This window comes from Plasmodium yoelii (genome assembly GCF_900002385.2).
Source record: "Plasmodium yoelii strain 17X genome assembly, chromosome: 9".
In the NCBI taxonomy this organism is placed as follows: Eukaryota; Apicomplexa; class Aconoidasida; order Haemosporida; family Plasmodiidae; genus Plasmodium; species Plasmodium yoelii.
The window spans coordinates 303,667-323,652 of NC_036181.2; the positions used below are offsets into that span (position 1 = coordinate 303,667).

A 19,986-nucleotide genomic window follows, 5' to 3' on the forward strand; every position below is an offset into this window, starting at 1 on the left:
GAAAAACTTGATAAAAACTAAGCCCAATTTAAATTTGCAAACTGTCAATTAAATATTTTCAACATATATTCAAATTGCTCAATCCCAAATTTGTCCTTTTCCCATACAATCATATCATTATCATTTTATATTTTTTTATAAATACATATTGTTCGATTAAACATTCCAGTATCTCTTTTCCTCTTTGAATCAGATTTAAAATCGGTCTTATTTATTAAAATAAATTTAGCAATATTATTATACCCCCCTTGAGCAATATTATCAAAATGTGTATAATTCATTTTAAGCGCTTTTTTTTTTTTTAAAAAAAATATTCGTTCATTTTTTTTTAATTTATATTTTATTTCTCTATGATATTCCAAAATAAAATATCCACCACTTTTTAATAATTTATAGACTAAATCAAAAAACAAAATTAATTTATTATCACCATAATTTAAGTGTATCCATTTTAAAACAGAAAAACAAATAATTACATCATATTTATTTTCGACATTTTCAAAATATTTATCAAAAATGTTCGAACACAAAAAGTATATATTAAAAGGAAACTCATTTTCACATTCCCCCAATTTTTTTTCATCTTTTTCATCTTTTTCATCTTTTTCATCTTTTTCATCTTTTTCAACCTTTTCAACTTTTTCAACCTTTTCAACTTTATCTACCTTTTTTAATATAGTCTCTTCATATAAAAGATATAACTCATTAAACATATCATTTTCCTTTTTTAAAAATTTTTTATTCAAAATAAAAGGTAGCATATGCTTTTGTTTATTATATATTAAAATAAAATCAAAGAATAATTTCAATATCGATATATTTTTATTTATTATGTTGAAATCGATATCTATCCCATTAACTGTTTTACATTTATATTTTAAACTTAACAAAAAAGTAGTTATTCCATAATTGCATCCTATATCTAAAATTATTTTATCCTTAAATATATCTTTAAATAAATTATTTATATTACTTAATCTATAATCGTTGATTTTGTCTTTTGTTTCGTTTTGACATTCCGTTATTTCACACACTTGTATTATATTTTGTACATCACTTAACGGTATATTATTATTATCATTATCATTATCATTATCGTTACCATCTCTATCCCCTTTACATATAACTTTTCTTTTCATATATCTTTCAAAAAAATAATTTTGATAATTTCCATGCAAGCATGTTTTACGCCTTTTTCCATTTTCCCCTTTTTCATGATCTTCGCTATATAGCACATCCTCTGAACTCAGCTTAAAATAATTCAATGATTTTATAAATTTTTTTTTTTCTATTTTTTCAAAAACACAAATAGCCATTTGACAATTTATTTTAGCTAGCTCATTTTAATTTGGCTAACTCAATATAATTTAGCTAATTCAGTTTAATTTGGCTAACTCAATATAATTTAGCTAATTCAGTTTAATTTGGCTAACTCAATATAATTTAGCTAATTCAGTTTAATTTGGCTAACTCAATATAATTTAGCTGACTCAATTTAATTTAGCTAACTCAATTTAATTTAGCTAATTCAGTTTAATTTAGCTAATTCAATTTAATTTATCAGTATTCTTCATCATTTTATTAATTTCTACTTATTCCATTTCAAAATAAAATATTTATGATAAGCCAAGACGTGATTAAATTATTATCATACTCATTTATATTTTTCAAGATAAAATTTTATAATTATTTTTATCGATATTTTATCAAAAAAACTAAACAATATGAAATATCATAAATATATTAATAATAAGGTCGATTATTAACAAACTCACAAAATATATGCAATATATATAATAAGTGTGTAAAATAAGTATATCACAATTCTCTTAATAATACCAAACTAATAAGAATGCAATTTTACACACAAAATAGAATTATGCATTGCATAACCATATACTTTAGTAAATAAAATAAAGAAATGAAAATTATTCTGATACTTTTAAACACAAATAAATCGAAACGAATTATGAATAAGTCCCATGTAAATGGAAAATATACATATGTATTATATATATTTATATTATATATATATTTATATTATATATTTATATATATATATATATTTATATATATATGTATATTTTTTTTTTTTTTTTTTTTTAATTTGAAACAAGCCTTCAATGTAATTTATTAATACATTATTGAATTATAGTGAAAAATTCTTATATTTTTTTTTATAATAATTGAAAACAATAAATAATTCATGTTAAAATGAGTATACATACAGACATTTTACAACAAATGTTAAATTATATATATCCTTAAAGCACTTCCCTTTTACTAATATAAAATTACATACCCTAATATATTTATACACTTATCCTACATTATTTATATAAAAAAATTTCCATATATGTATATAAAATATTTTTCAATAATTTACATGGTAACATAAATTATATTCCCCTCCATAATTATGTATATTTTTTCCTCGCAGACAAAAAGCTGATAAATCCGAAAAAAAAAAAAAAAAAATCCATATAAAAAAAAACTTAATAATATATTTAACACAAATTATGTGACGTGCTACAACATTATTCTTTCATTGTAGAATAAATTATTTTCAAATATACATTCATATTCCGTTTATTTATCTATCACTTTGTTATTTAGTTTGCATATTTATTATGTGAAAATAACAAGAATAATATTATCTTCCCTTTTTGAAAACTATATAGTTCAATGCATATATGTGTATAATAAAACAGCTTTACACATTTTTATTTGTATTTACCATTTCGTAAATTATCACATATACATATTTTATTTTTATATTTATTTTTTATTAATTTTTTATATTATCATTACTATTTTCCCATTTTATCGGTTTATTATTTTTTTTAATTTTTTAACTATCAAAATATTTCGCCATTTCGCCATTTTGCAAGTTCATTATTATTTCCTTACCCTTTACTAGTTATGTTATTATCATTTTACGATTTTTCTGTATCCAATATTTATATTACTTTGCATTTTGCAAAAGTAATGTCAACATATTTTACTATTATTGTTTGTTTCCACTTTACCCCATTTCTTCATTTTTATATATTCTCCAAATTTTTATCAAATTGCATATTTTTGCACCCAATCCGATTATACTATTTTTATATACATTGCATAAGTTTTCTCTTTTCATATATATGTTTCTCACCCTTACAAATTTGCACATATACATAAATATATAATATATATTGTTTGTCTATATTAAATTTTACCAATTCGTTATTTTCCATATTATTCTAGCCTATTTCGTGATAATATTATTATTTCTATTCTTCTCCCACTATTTGTTTTGTTTTCTTTCTTCTGTTATTTTTTTTTCTGTTTTTTTTTTGTTACACAACTCACCAAATTATATTATCATATTTTATTTGATTTCCATTTTTCATTGTACTTACTAAGAAAATGTACATTAATAATATATCCTGTCGTTCTATTAATAACACAAATTTTTTACAACAAAGAAAAATAAAATTTAGTAATATAAAAAATTCAGTTATCAATTATATTATAAAAAAATCATTAACTTATGATAATAATTTTGGTCACTACTATAATTTAAATGAATTAAATAATTTTAAAAAGTCTATAAAAAATATGAACAGTCATAATTATTTAGATAATAAAATTGTATGCTCTATAAAAAATTTTTTACATTTAAATCGTAAATATCATGTACAAAGACAACATATATCCACTTTTATTAAAAAAAAATACACATTATATTTAATTAAAAGAAGAAAAAAAATAATACCTAACAATTGTTTTAAATGTGAAGTCCATATAAATAATATATTCAAGTTAAATTCTTTACCCACCTGTTATAATTCCAAAATATTTTTACAAACCAATCAAACTCAATTAAATACTATTACTAACCGTGATAAAATTAAAAATTTTAAAATAAATATGAATAAGTCATATTATTATTCCACAAATATATATGATGGAATAAACACACACACATTTCATACCCAAAACTTAATTCAACATAATAATAAATTTGAAATTAAAAAAAAATTACCAAAAGGAAGAAATATAAATACAGCTATAAATTATGCTAACAGAATACAACTACTAAGAAGAAAGACAAAAAAAAAAAAAAAAAAATGGCTTAACAAACTAGTAAAAAAAAAAAATAATAGTAAAATAATAAAATTACAATTAAATATGCGAAAAAGACAAAACAAAAAGTGCCTAAAAAATTATCCAACTAATAGAAAACATAATTGTGAAATATATAAAAATAATGTTAAAAATTCAAAACGTCCTAAATGGGATAATATACAAAACCCTAATAATACTTTTGACTTTCAAAATAGCCAAAATGTAGACCAGGAATATTTAAATAAAACGCTACAAACCGCAAATAATAGCGATAGAACAAATAGCGATAAAACGTCATATAAGAAAAATAATTATTTATCAAAAGAATTTGATAGTAATAATGACGAAAAAACATCACATGATAAAGCTGAAATGAATATCAAAAAACATGACTTGTTATTAGTAGCTCTATCTGGTTGTATACCATTTATTTGTTTTGGTTTTGTTGATAATGCATTTATGATAATTTCTGGAGATTTATTTGATTCAACATTTTGTGTATTTTTAGGGTTAAGTACAATGGCTGCTGCTGGCCTTGGAAATCTAACAAGTGATGTTTTAGGAATATTTATAGGTGGGTATATTGAAAAAATGATTGTTTGTATTGGATACCCTAGAATAAATTTAACAAATAAACAATTAAAAATGAATATAACAAGAAAATATTATTATTTAGGTAGTGCAGTAGGTATTGCCATAGGGTGTATACTAGGAATGTTACCCTTATTGTTTATAGATAGTAAAAAATTAGAAGAAAAAAAAAATAAAAGAAAACAAAATAAAAAAAAAGAAGAAGAATTTCAACCATCAGAAAAACACACACAAGAATTTCATAATGATAATAAAGATTTGAATAAAAAATTAATCGAATTTGTATCAAAAAAATTGCCACAATATATTAATTCAAGTTATGCATTTTTATTTATTTTTGATAAAAATAAAAATCAATTTTACACAATAATTAACAATAACCTTATTTATATTCCTATTACTCATGATATAATATCTGAAACATATATAAAAAAACAAATTGTAAATTATTATAATCAAAATTTAACTAATATATATACAAATACATTTGATATGAATAAGCAAAACGATTTCCAATCCGAAATAAATAAATCTAATAATTCAAGTGATGGTCACAATTTTAAAATCTCTAATATCAATGATGTCTTTTTCAAACATCATGGAATAAATGCCAATCAAGTTTTAACTGCCCCTGTCTTTGGAATTAATGTAACACTTAAAAAAAAATTAATACATATCAATAAATATATAAATTTCCCAAATGATCAAGTTCGATCATAACACATTTACTAACAAATGTAGAATTAAAATGGTTATTCATTTTGTCATTTCATCATTTTGTCATTTTTTTTCACCATTTTTAGGAGTCCATTATCGCAATAATAACAGTAGTTAACTCAACAAAAAAAATCCCATTTTCTGACAGGGATGTTCATTTTCTAAATTTATTTTCATCTCACATTTCCAAGGAAATAGAGGGGAAAGGCGATCTTGATACATCATTAAGGTTTGCGAAAAAAAAAATAATAATTTAATGTTTATATTTCAATTATAATAATGTTATAAAAAATACGCATTTAAAAAAATATTAAGTTCATAATAACTCAAAAATTATAAAAAAAAAAAAATTTTAATTATTTGTTTTTAGGTTATGCAAAAATATTATATATAACTAAAAAAAGGCAAAATAAATATCGACAAAAAAATAAAAAATCCGAGACACATTTATTGGTACACATTTATTAGTACACATTTATTGGTACACATTTATCGGTACACATTTATTGGTACACGTTGAATAATCGTTAAATTCACTTCCCTGCTTATTTTCTTCCATTTTTGAAAGTTTTATATATATGCACCATAACTAATTCTTATAAGAAACTTCCATTTTATTTTTAAACAAATTTAAACATGCTTTTGTTTTTTCAAATATCCATCTGTAAATAAAAGGAAATTTTAACATTAGTCAAAAATATACTTATAATATTTATATGTAGAAATGTATTATAATTTATCACTATTTTTCTTACCTTTTAAAACAAACACATTATTGGCCAAATCTAAATTGGCTCGTTTGTGGGTAATGCGGATTATCGTTAAATTTTTAAATAATTCGTTTTTTCGAATATTCTCAAAAATTGTTCTTTCCTTTTTACTCTCCATAGCTGACGTGGACTCGTCCAGCAATAAAATCTAAACAGATCAGCGAAGCAAAGCAAAGCAAAGAAAAATAAAGAAAAATAAAGAAAAATAAAGAAAAATAAAGCAAAATAAAGGGCTAGAAATAAAATTTTTTTTTTTTTTAATTTTTTATTTATTATTTTATTTTTTTTTTTTTTTTTTTTTTTTTTTTTTTTTTTTTTTTTTTTTTTTTTTTTTTTTTAAATCACCTTGGGAAAGTGGATCAAAGCTCGGGCTATGCATATCTTCTGCTTTTGAGACGCAGTTATTAATTCCGACGTATTTGATACAACAGTTTCGTATCTTTTTCTTAATCTACTTATAAATTCATGACTAGTACAACATTTTGATATATTTACTAAATCAAGCATATCCAAGTTGGTATTATCTTTTATTCCATATGCAATATTTTCTCTAATTGTTTTTTTTAAAATTTTCGAATTTTGTTCAACATAAGTTATTTTATTAAATATTTCACGACTAGTATAATTATTTAATAACTTATTATACAAATATATTTTTCCTTTTGATGATTTATATAAATTTAAGATTAATTTTAAAAGCGTCGATTTTCCTTCTCCACTTTTTCCCAAAATAACATTGTTAGTTCCTTTATTTATTTTTACATTTATATTTTTTAGTACATAATTATTGTTGTGTATATTAGTTGGGTATTTAAAGTACACACCTTTAAATTCGAGTATAACATCGCTACGCATGGCACCACTATGTATAGACATGTTATTTTTATCGCTATGCATAATATCACTATTTTTATCGCTACGCATAACATCACCATTTTTATCGTTGTGTGTAGACGTGCTATTTTCACCATTTTCACCATTTTTACCCCCCCCTTGAATGTGCCCCTTCAACATTTTGATTATTCCACAATTTTGATCAATAATATCAGATATTTCGATATAATAATCTAATATATCTATACATGAATATATATTATTAATATAAAAAAATAAAGAAGTAAATATTTTCCTGTCTAATTTATTTTGTGAAATTAGGCTACTTCCTTTTAACAAAATAAAAAGATATGTTATAGTTACAAACAATTTAGTAACTAACATATGTAATAAATTAAATTGTTCTTTTTTTTTTTGAAGATTTAAAATGTTATTTAAAGATATTGAATATTTATTATGTTCATGAGATTCTGTAGAAAATAATTTTATTACACTAATATTATTAATAGATTCTAATGATATGCTACTATTTTTATTTTTTTCTTTATTTATATGTGCCAAACCTTTCCTCTTAAGTTTATAAGATATAATTGTTAAAACAGAGGAAATACAAAAAAATATAAATATTTTTTTTGTTAAATTTTTATTTAAATAAAATAAATAAGAAAAATTTAAAATTATAGAAAATAAATTTCGTATAAATGGGTTTATATAATAAGCTATAATATTTGAAAATTCATATGCTTCTAATGTTAATCTATTTATAACACTATTATGATCAACTTTATCAAAATAATCATAATTTTTATTTATATATATTTTAAATAATATATTTTTTACTTTTTTTAATGAAAAATAATTAACCCTAATAAAAATCCAATTCCTTAAAAGACACAACCCTAAACTTATAATTCTTATAATTACACAATTAAATAAATTTAAAATAAAATTATCAAATATTTTATTCGTTAAATTATTAAATAATATATTATCATATATTGGAACAATTATACTTATTATTCCACTACTTAACATTGTAATTATTGTTAAAAAAAATATTTTTTTTTCTAATAAATAATTTTTGCATATCCATATAAAATTTAACATATTATCATCTAATATACATCTTCGAATTTTTAATAAAAATTTTGAACCAATAATATAACGTTTATCTATTCCCTTAAATAATTTATTAACTTGTTTATTTATATCAAATACATTTGAATATATTCTCCACATTTTATTACTATAAATAAATTTACATGTTTTTAATTTATTACTTGATATTTTATTCCCAAAAAATAAATCTTTATTTTTATTATATAACCACTTATCTCTTTTAATTTTATTCACTTGCATTTCAATAAAAAATATTTTTTTTTTCCTTTTACAATTTTTGTCGTTTTCAAAATATAATCTCCCTTCATTTTGTCTATAATTTTGCCTATAATTTTGTCTATATTTTTGTCTATGTTTTTGCCTATATTTTTGCCTATATTTTTGTCTATAACTTCGATTTCCATTCTTAATTATAAATCTATTGTTCAATTTATTTACAATCTTTTCTTCTTTGCATTTTATGTGAGCCCTTTTATTTAATATTATATAAAAAACTAATAAAAAAATATAAATATTTACGAACTTTATCATTTTAAAATTTGATATACAACCATTTTATATTTTTTTAAATAACAATTTTTATATTAAATTTTCCTTAAGTGTTTTACACACAAATTAAAGAGTTTAAAATATTCGCTTCTCATTACCCTAAACATTTTCCACTCTCCCTTTTCATCATCTCAAAAATATGTATATATATATAAGTATATATATGTATATATAACATACAAAATAATTGTTAGTACAATTATCAAATAGTTATATATATGTTACAAATTAAAAAATAATTATATAACTTTTAAAGAGCCATAGATAGAATTAATCAGCCAAAATGTCCCCAAAACTATTTTTTTTTTTTTTTTTTTTTCCATGTATATAAAATAATTTCCAAATTATTATAAGACTAATTAAATAGTTATTCTCAATTTTTTTTTATCAAGTTATTTTGTAATATCACATACTTTCTTTTGGGGCTTATATATAAAGAAGCAAAATAATAAACAAATAAATAATAAGCAAACAAATTAAACAAATAAATAAAAGAAATAAATATAAGAAATTGCAACTTTTTATAGCTATTTTTGTTAACCCATTATAATTGCACAAAAAATGCTTCCATATGAATTTGCTTCGTGTATAACATCGCTTTTTTTTTCCTTTTTTATTATTATTATTTTTTTATTTTTTATTTTTTTTTTTTATATTTTTATTTTTTTTTTTTTACCATGCCATATAAAACCCCCAAAAATGAGGAGGGAACAAAAATTATTTGCTTAACAAAAAAGAGGAGGAATACAACATTATTTTTATTATCAACAAATTTAAGCAATTATAAATTTCTAAAAAAAAATAAACTATAACCAAGTTGGATATGTATAAATATACTTTTGTATATTCTTTACACACTTTTAATACTAATTCAGTTTTTTATTTTATTTTTTAAAAGGGGTTACTATATCCTTATCTTTTTTTACTTTTTAAATCTTTTATTCAGAGTTTGCTACCATTGTATATTTTTTCGCAATTCCCTTAAAAAAAAAAAAAAAAAAAAAATCAAAAAAAATCAAAAAAAATCAAAAAAAAAACCCAATTAACAATATTTAATGATAATTGCTTATCTCCTAAAACCCATTATTATTTTTTATTTAACAACATTCACATTTTAACTTTTCTACAAACACATATGTACAAGCTTTTATAATTCCTCAACATTTCTAGTAAATTTTACATTTTATACATTATTTATGTTCACAAATATTGTTACTAAAAAAAGAGAAATACAGAATAATAGAGAATAAATGAAATTTCACATATTCATACTTAAAAAAAAAACCTTTATTCATTTACATATTTTTACTAAACTTATATTATCTATATAATGAAAATTTTGTATAAGCTTGTTTGGGATAAAACTCTTTTTTGTTTTGTTAATTTTGTTCACTTGGTCAATTGGCTAATTTTGTGTGTCATATTTATTCATGTTAAAACATTCTTTACATCCAAAAATAGTTTTTCCCATTTATTATATATTACCCCAATAATTCATATTTTGTCGAAAAAAATAAATAGCACATTAAAATAAGAATATGCTTATAATACACAAAAAATTATTAACTGCAATAATCAACTATATATAATAGTAATGCATCCGCAAAAATATGTAAAAAAATAAATGCAAAATAATATGCAAAATAATATGTAAAAAATATGTAAAAAATATGTAAAAAAATATATGTAATAATAATATGTAAAAAATATGCAATATTAATAATATATTGTTACCTATTGAAAAATTTCCATATTCAATAGTTCGAACAGTTTTATAATAGACATATTTTGGGCTTATAAAAATCGGCAATTTATTTGTAAAATTTTGTTTATTATATAATATCTAAAAATAGTTTTAAAGAAATAAATTCTATGCATTTGCACGACATTATTTTACATTCAGCGCTACACAAAAAATAATAAATACATACATATGTACGTATGCATGGTGATGGAATAATAAATAAATAAAAATAACGAATAACCAAAATAAATTTTAAAATAAAGATAAGGAAAAAAAAACAATTTCGTATAATATATTAAAGGCTTATTATCATAATAATATGGTAATAATTAATTAAACAAATAAATAATAAATAAATAATAAATAAATAAAATGTTTATAAGCTCACTTTAAATTACATTTTTATTCCATATATATTTTCTAAATCCAATACAAAAGTTATATCCACAAAATGTGTTTACATATTTATTTATGGTTATAAATTTATTTTCACTACATTTAAGCAAATTACCTTTTTATTTCCAAAAAAAAAAAAAAAAAAAAAAAAAAAAACACTTTCCGAAATTTGCAATTTATAAAATACATCCATATATTTGTATATACTTTTCACATTTACAAGTATCTAACCAATTCACAAATTTATACTTGATCATTTATACTTGATCGTTTATACTTGATTATTATAATTCCTCCTCTCATTCTGTCATCCCTCTATATTATATACTTTTTACAAACACCGAATATTTAATCTATTTTAAATAAGCATAACTATCAAAACGCTTATTATACTATTTTGACAATTTTTTTTCAAAAAAAAAAAAAAAAATATATACATACATATACATGCACATAAAATGGAATCAAGCATATATGTAAATTTGCGTAAACTAATTAGTGTAATAGATGAGCTTCGAGATATCGGGTTGCAAAAATATATAAATTTGCCTCGTATATGTGTAGTTGGAACACAAAGTAGTGGAAAAAGCAGTGTTTTAGAATCTATTGTCGGACTTGATTTTTTACCAAGAGGTGAAGGTATTGTTACTAGAAGGCCTATTGAATTTCGATTAATTCATATTAAAGATGATAGTGAAATAAAACATTGGGCTACATTTGAAGATGATAAAAATAAAAAATTTACAGATTTTAATCAAGTTAGAGAACATATAAATAGTTTAACAGATCAAATTGCAGGAACTAATAAAGGAATAATTGATGAACCAATTATTTTAAATATCTATTCAACAGGATGTCCTGATTTATCATTAATTGATTTACCTGGTATTACTAGAGTTCCTCTAAAAAATTCAGATCAAACAGATGATATTGAAAGGTTAACAAGAGAAATGGCATTCAGATATGTTAAAGATCCAAGAACAATTATTCTAGCCGTTTTACCAGCTAATGCTGATATGTCAACTAGCGATGCATTACAAATAGCTAGAAAAGTAGATCCTAAAGGGTTGAGAACAATTGGGGTTATTACAAAAATTGATCTTATGGATAAAGGTGTAGATGCTAGTAAAATGTTATTAAATGATGAAATAAATTTAAGATTAGGTTATACTGGAGTTATAAATAGATCAAGTGCTGATATAAAACAAGGTAAAACAATTGCTCAATCATTAAAAGATGAATTAGATTTTTTTCAAAATCATCCAGTATATAAAAAATTACCACAATCATTATATGGAACTACATCTTTAACTGACAAATTAACAAAAGTTTTATTAAGACATATTAAAAATTTCTTACCAGATATCAAAATAGAAATTAATGATAGAATCAGAGCTATTAATGATAAATTATTCTCTTTAGGAACTAATGTACCTTTAGATTCAACCAAAAAAACACAAATATTATGGTCTATGATTACAGATTATTGTGAAATATTTAAAAATACATTAAAAGGAAAATATGATAAAAGATTACAAGTTTTTATTGAAAATAATGATATAATTTGTGGTTTAAAAGTTAGACAAATATTTAATGAATTATTAGATGAATATGCAGGAAAAAATGTAACTAGCGAATTGAGTGACAATGATATAGATGATGCTATTTGTATGCATGAAGGTGATAGCTTACCTGGATTCCCCTCTCCTGATACTTTTGAATTTCTTATTTTACCTCATTTAAAAAAAATACATACACCAGTTTTTAATTGTTTAGATAAAGTTAGTCAAACTCTTGAAATATTATCTCAAAAAATTGCTAATCGGGTTCTAACCAGATTTCCAAAATTATCAGAACAAGTTTTAGATCTATCTCAATCTATACTAATTAGAGAAAAAGAAAATACACATACCATCTTAGAAAATTATATAGATGCAGAAACTAATTATTTATTTACTAATGATATTTCATATTTAATAGAACATGGAAGTATTATTAATATGAGTGAAGATGAACATAATGATTCAGGATCTCCTAATCAAGATTATGGTAATTATCAAAAAAATCAAAATAAAAAATATCAACAAAATAATAGTCATGATAATATAAATGTTTCACAAAATAATGCAACGGGCCAAAGTAAATATTATCAAAATATAATTAATGAATCTGAATATTTAACAGGAAAAGCAGCTAAATTTGTTTCAGGTGCACAAAAATCAGTTATGAATATGTGGAATAAAGATAAAAGAAAAACAAGATATAATTCACAATTCATACAAGAAATTAGAAGAAGATTAGATTCTTATTTTAATATTGTTCTTAGAAATGTTAGAGATAGTGTTCCTAAAATTATCGGATATTTTTTAATTAGAAAATTACAAGAAAAAATGCAATTTGAATTATATTCAGATTTAAACAGTGAACAAAAATTATATGAATTACTTAATGAACCACCACATGTGTTAAAAGAAAGAGAACATCTTAATAAACAATTAGATATTTTAAAAAAAGCTAATCAAGTGCTTTTAAAAGATCCCAACATAACCTCAATTAATATTGATCTTTTTGATGCTAACTATGAACAAGATCTTATTGAGATGCAAAAAAATATCAAAATACAAAACAGTTCTTCCATATCAAATAATTCTCCATCACAATCTTACAAACAAAACTTTATTTCATCTCACACTTTGAGTTCAAGCAATGACAATCACTCCATCAGGTAATAAAAGAAGTGTGCATAAACCCTTCCACTTACACTTACATTTTTCCACCTTTTCCCACTTTTACCACTTCTTACATTTTCCACCTTTCCCACCTTTCTAATTAATAGCAAACGCTCACATGTTATGCAACCCAGAAACATGTCTCCCCCTACCATCAATTCCCATATGTCAAAACACAATCCAATGATGAGTTCAAAAATGGGTAATGCCTATTTATACAATTCCATTTCGAATCAAATAATGTTACATCAAATTAAGTGAAAACATTTTTTTGGAAATTATCATAAAGTTTGACCATTTTATCCATTTATCAATTTATCATTTTTTTTTTTTTTTTATCAGATTCAAAAGGAAAACATTTATTCGAAAAAGACCCAATTAAAAAGAAGGTAACTATTTAATACGTGTATTTTTCCACCTTGGAAAAAAATGTGTATTCCCATTTCAACATGCGGATTTAATAATTTTCAATTTTTAGGCCCCTTATAATCCTTTGTTTGACTAAGTTGAACCATGATAGTTCCCACTCTTTTCCTTTTCACAATTTTATAGACCCATTAAAACAATTATGCTCATGTGCATACATACTTGATGTGTTAAGAATAATTTGTTTAATTTAGGTTAACAATTTATTACAAATATTTATCCAATTTTATACATATATATAATATATTATGGGTGTATTTTTTTTTTTTTGTTTGTAAAAATAATATATACAAAACTATTTTAAATTTAATTAATGAACGTATTTATAAACATACACATAATGTTGTGACATTAAATAAAAGTAAAATATAAAAATAATGTGTATACACTTTACACACATAAATACAATATAATGACTATACTTGTTAATATTTAACTATCCATATTTCAACTATCCATTTATGCGACTTCCGTTATCATTTATTTATTATATTATGTATATTTTTTAATTTGTTTATCTTATTATTTAAATATATATTGATATATATAAAATGTGATAAATTCAAAAATTATATATATTTTTTTTTTTCATTCGTCGTGTATACCCATATATTTAAACCTTTTAAAATTAAAAAAAAAAAATTACTATTTTATTTGTTACAATTTTATTTTAGCTACATTTTTATTTTAGCTACAATTTTATTTTAGCTACATTTTTATTTTAGCTATATTTTTATTTTAGCTACAATTTTATTGTAGCTACATTTTTATTTTAGCTACATTTTTATTTTAGCTACATTTTTATTTTAACTACAATGTTATTTTAGCTACATTTTTATTTTAGCTACAATATTATTTTAACTACATTTTTATTTTAGCTACATTTTTATTTTAGCTACAATGGTATTTTAGCTACAATGTTATTTTAGCTACATTTTTATTTTAGATATAATGTTATTTTAGCTACAATGTTATTTTAGCTACATTTTTATTTTAGCTACAATGTTATTTTAGCTACATTTTTATTTTAGCTACAATGTTATTTTAGCTACATTTTTATTTTAGCTACAATTTTATTTTAGCTACAATTTTAATTTTTAGAAAAGTTACAAACTTATTGTTAAAAAAAAAATGCCTTGTGAAAAATGCGAAAAGAAACTAAAAAAGTTACCAACTCCTGATGTGAAGAATAGTAAGAATTTATAAATTTATAAAATAAAAATTTATAAGTTTAAAATTTATAAGTTTAAAATTTATAAGATAAAAATTTATAAGATAAAAATTTATAAGTTTAAAATTTATGTAGTTATTATTCTCCTATAAACATATCACTATATTTATGAGAAATATTATAACTTGATATACTTTCACAATTGTTTGAACAAATTATACTTACTATTTTAAACCTTGAAATGTTTCAAAATGTAAATAACAATAATAATAATTTTCCAAAAATATTTTACTTTTTATTCTTAGGCTCAAATAGATCAACGAGCACTAACAAACTATTGGAATACCGCCATAACAAACAAAAGTATTCTAACTCTATACTTTAAACATTTTTTTTTTACACCTTTTTTTACACATTTTTTTACATTTTTTTACATTTTTTTTTACACTTTTTTTACATTTTTTTTTACACCTTTTTTACACATTTTTTTTGCACTATTATAACTTTATTTTACAATCCATTTTTAATTAGATTTAATCCTAAAAGTCGAAAATGTAAAAAGTGTAATAGCCAACTTCATCAAGATGGGAAATATTGCTCAGTGTGGTAATAATTTTTTTTTATTTATTATATTTATAAATTATTTTTTCCCTAAAAATAAGGCAACTATATTTATTTTGTTTCCAATCTTTTCCATTTAGTTCTTATAAATTAGGCAAATGCCAAATGTGCGGCAAAACAATAACTGACGTTTCGTCAAGTAATATGTCAATAGTATAGCCAATCGTATTATATACATTTTTTTATATATATATACACATTTTTTTATATATATATACACATTTATTTATATATATATATACACATTTATTTATATATATATATATATATACACACACAAAAAGGAAATGGCTAATTTCGTGTTTAATCAAGCCATAATTTTTATTACGAAATAAGACATGCTACATGATAATATTTACAATAGTAATACTTTTTAATATATAAAAAAAATACGTTTATTTTTTTTTTTTTAAATTATATGTATATATATATAATATATATATGCATAAAAATTTTCTTATTTTGTTTTGTCTTTTTAATCCCTTTTCTTTTAACCTATTAAAATATTTTACATGAAAAAAATAAACCATTTAACTAACATTTTTAAATTATTCTTAACAATATATTTCTCAATTTTATAAAAATCATAAAACATATTCTCAAATTATAAGAAATATTTTATTCATTTAGCTACTACATTTAAGTATACTGTTTAAAGAAATATTGTACCATTAAGGCACATATTTATATTAACCATCAATATTTAAATGTTCTATATTTTTTTTGAATTTGTAAAATACAATGATTAACCATATATACATTTGGGGCTTATATCTGCTAATATAATTATGTATAAGATGAAGACAAAAAAAATCATAAACCTTTATAGTGTTTCTCTTTATGTCTGTTCTTTTTCTTATTTTATATCTCTATAAAATATGTACAATATACATACATACAAATTATATCATATAAATTAACATTTTCGACCATTTTACTTGTTAACACTTCCTCCGAATTATAACACCTTAATAAAAATGTAGAAACACATAAACTATCCAACAATTATAATACTAAAACACATGAAAGATATATAACATCAGCAAATGTTCATATAATGGAATATACAAATATCTGAACAAATGTAAAAAAACAAATATGTATATTATATACACGTTACATATTTATATTCCTGTAAAACTATGCGAATGAATCTTAGGTATACTTCTTTATAGTTTACATGAAATATATCTAAAGTTTTTTAGACAAATAAATTGTGCATACTTTAGATATCCTCTTACAACAATCATATATTAACAAAGTCATGCATATTTAAATTACCAATGTTCAATATCCCTATATCTTATTTTTTTAACATTAACAAATAGTAAGATATGTGCACTGGATAGCAGTGTGTGACATAAACAAATGTTCATACAAAATGGAAACTGAAATTTATAAAAGCACATAAAAATTCCCCAACTTATGTAATATATCTGTATATAATACTTTATATATAAACTAAAATATATCTATCCATATTTAATCATCAAATTTTGGTATATCTGAAAAACAGAAAATCATCTTAACAAATAAATAATATACTAACCATATAATATATATCCCTTCAGTGCATACAGTAATATCAATATTTTGTTGTTATAGTATTCCCATATTTGTCAAAGGGGGAAATATTAATTTATGCATACAGTAATTATCGTTTATGATACATATTTATCAGCAGATGCAACCAATAACATAAGAATTAGTTATAATAATTTAGCTGCTATTTATGAACAATGCAAAAAAAATGCATTCGCCTACACATGTTGTTATTTTATTTTTTCGAACTGTAAAATTTTATTAACATACAAAAAATAGTTTATATATACATATGTATTTGCATTTATCCTCAAAATTTTATATCTATTCTATTTATTGTTATGCAAGCCAACAATCAAATTATAAATGTTATACAACTATGGAAATATATATATATGTTTATTTTTTTTTTATTTTTTTTAGCTATTTCATTTTCGTGTAATTTTCGCTACATATAGTATATTTTTATGAACATATAGAATACAAATATGCACATGAAATAATTATTTTAAAATATTCTGTGCAGTGCAACATTTATTTATGAACTGTTCAGAAAAAAATATATATGTAATGCCCCCTTTCACACTCCCCCCCACCACCAAAAAAAAAAGCAAATATATTTGCATCGTAAAAACATTGTTGTGTTGTATACAATTCCAAGGCCTTTTTATTGTTTGTTTTTGTGGTATATAATAAAATGTGCAAGAAGCCAAAATATAATAAATTGAATTATCATAAAAAGATAAATTTATTTTATTTTTCATTCTTAATTATATGCTAATTATTAAAAATAGTTATTAGTGCTAAAGAAGGGAAAAAAAGACGAAATGCACACATAAATTTTAGCAAGTAATTATTCTGAACGTAACATTCTTTTTTTTTTTTTTTTTTTTTTTCTTTTTTTTCATCGTTGAAATAGTTATACAATTTATATTTTAATTATATATATAATATAAAAATAGAGGGAGAAAATTTGAGATATAGAAATAAATAAAAAAAAAAAAAAAATGTTAATTGTAAATATATTATAAAGAAATATTATTTGTAGTGTATTATTTTGGGTGTATGCATACCATTTCATTATATACATAATATATATTCGTACATGTTTTTATATTGATATTAATGAATTAATTTAGAATGATATATTCGTACAAATATTTGATAATATTATAACTATGACAAATGATCAAATTCTAATAAAATTAAAAGTTTTTATTTGTTTTCGTTAAAAATAAGTATGCATTTATAATTATACTACATATACGTATATATTCATACATGTTTTTATATTGATATGCATGAATTAATTTAGAATGAGATATTTGCACAAATATTTGATAATATTTTAACGATGCCAAGTAATCAAATTCTAATAAAATTAAAAGTTTTGAATTGTTTCCATTAATAACTATGCATTCATAATAATATTGCATATACACACGCGTGTTTGTTTGTTTGTCTATTTTACGATTTGTTTAACTATTTGTTTAACTATTTGTTTAACTATTTTATATTTGACGATTTGTTTATTTAACTATTTTCTACTTTACTATTTGTTTAACTATTTTCTATTTGATGATTTGTTTATTTGCAATTTTTTGTAACATTTACTTTGCATTTTTATTATATAGATTTGCTATATATATATCATTGCCAATAGTATTTGTCTTACTACATTTTTAATTTTCCTAAATTTGTAGAGTATGTAAATTTCTTCATTTTTAATATATTTCTTTCCAATGTATTATGGTGTTTGTTTGATATTGTTTTTTATTGGGTTTTAGATTTTAGTTTATATAACTATGCATCAGTTGCCTTCCCAGTATATTTTATTTACTTAAAGATTTGTATAATTTGTGCGATACGTCTATATAATAAATTTTGATATTTTCGATTACATTCGTTTTGTTTGTATTTATATTCTTATCGTTCGTTCCATTTTTTTTCATTCATTTATATATGTCTATTTTATTAGTTTGAATTTATACATAACTATAATATTAACTTTGTTAATGTATACTTCAAGAGCTATAAATTTTGTTTTTCGACATATGCATGGATGAAAAAAACATACACTATTAGCTTTCTGAAAAAATATAAAAGACAATATATGCACATATGCATAAATATGTTTATATATCCCCATTAAACATACTATCATAGTAATTTGCATTAATACATATAAAATAAGGAAAAAACAGATCGAACAAAATTAATATTGAAAAGGGATAGCAATAAAACCGAATCAAGAATAAGTGCATAATCAGTGTATTTGTGAAAAGTGCATAATCAGTGTATTTGTGAAAAGTGCATAATCAGTGTATTTGTGAAAAGTGCATAACCAGTGTATTTGCGAAAAGTACATAACCAGTGTATTTGTGAAAAGTGCATAACCAGTGTATTTGCGAAAAGTACATAACCAGTGTATTTGTGAAAAGTACATAACCAGTGCATTTATGAAAAGTGCAAATTCGAAATAAAGGTAAAACAACATTGAAGTAGATATTAATTAAATGAGCAGTTCATCTTAGGAATGCGGCTACATATGAGTATAAAGGAATCACAAATTTGATAAATATATGTTAGATACATATTCACAAGCATATAAAAGATATATAAGAAACAAATCTTATAAAAAATAGACACTAATAATAATAAGCATAT

At 21.4% G+C, this 19,986-nt stretch overlaps 5 protein-coding genes across 5 annotated transcripts; 3 read left to right on the forward strand and 2 right to left on the reverse strand.

Annotated features, from left to right (window-relative positions):
* Positions 1 to 125: 125 nt before the first annotated feature.
* PY17X_0904700 (bicoid-interacting protein BIN3, putative) lies at positions 126 to 1,316 on the reverse strand (the record flags this gene model as incomplete). Its single annotated transcript, XM_725403.1, has 1 exon — positions 126 to 1,316. The coding sequence occupies one exon, from the start codon at positions 1,314 to 1,316 to the stop codon at positions 126 to 128; it is 1,191 nt and encodes a 396-aa protein (XP_730496.1).
* A 2,092-nt stretch (positions 1,317 to 3,408) lies between these two features.
* PY17X_0904800 (TMEM65 domain-containing protein, putative) lies at positions 3,409 to 5,816 on the forward strand (the record flags this gene model as incomplete). The annotated part of the gene is made up of 3 exons (XM_022955897.1): positions 3,409 to 5,349; positions 5,505 to 5,647; positions 5,789 to 5,816. The coding sequence occupies 3 exons, from the start codon at positions 3,409 to 3,411 to the stop codon at positions 5,814 to 5,816; spliced, it is 2,112 nt and encodes a 703-aa protein (XP_022812114.1).
* Positions 5,817 to 6,048: 232 nt separating this feature from the next.
* PY17X_0904900 (ABC transporter B family member 3, putative) lies at positions 6,049 to 8,672 on the reverse strand (the record flags this gene model as incomplete). The annotated part of the gene is made up of 3 exons (XM_022955898.1): positions 6,049 to 6,080; positions 6,174 to 6,336; positions 6,534 to 8,672. 3 exons carry the CDS (start codon positions 8,670 to 8,672, stop codon positions 6,049 to 6,051), a joined length of 2,334 nt encoding a protein of 777 aa, XP_022812115.1.
* Positions 8,673 to 11,288: 2,616 nt separating this feature from the next.
* On the forward strand, positions 11,289 to 14,064 carry PY17X_0905000 (dynamin-like protein, putative; the record flags this gene model as incomplete). The annotated part of the gene is made up of 4 exons (XM_022955899.1): positions 11,289 to 13,555; positions 13,667 to 13,761; positions 13,902 to 13,948; positions 14,038 to 14,064. 4 exons carry the CDS (start codon positions 11,289 to 11,291, stop codon positions 14,062 to 14,064), a joined length of 2,436 nt encoding a protein of 811 aa, XP_022812116.1.
* Positions 14,065 to 15,116: 1,052 nt separating this feature from the next.
* On the forward strand, positions 15,117 to 15,936 carry PY17X_0905100 (cysteine-rich PDZ-binding protein, putative; the record flags this gene model as incomplete). The annotated part of the gene is made up of 4 exons (XM_022955900.1): positions 15,117 to 15,177; positions 15,462 to 15,519; positions 15,688 to 15,762; positions 15,858 to 15,936. The coding sequence occupies 4 exons, from the start codon at positions 15,117 to 15,119 to the stop codon at positions 15,934 to 15,936; spliced, it is 273 nt and encodes a 90-aa protein (XP_022812117.1).
* Positions 15,937 to 19,986: the final 4,050 nt, after the last annotated feature.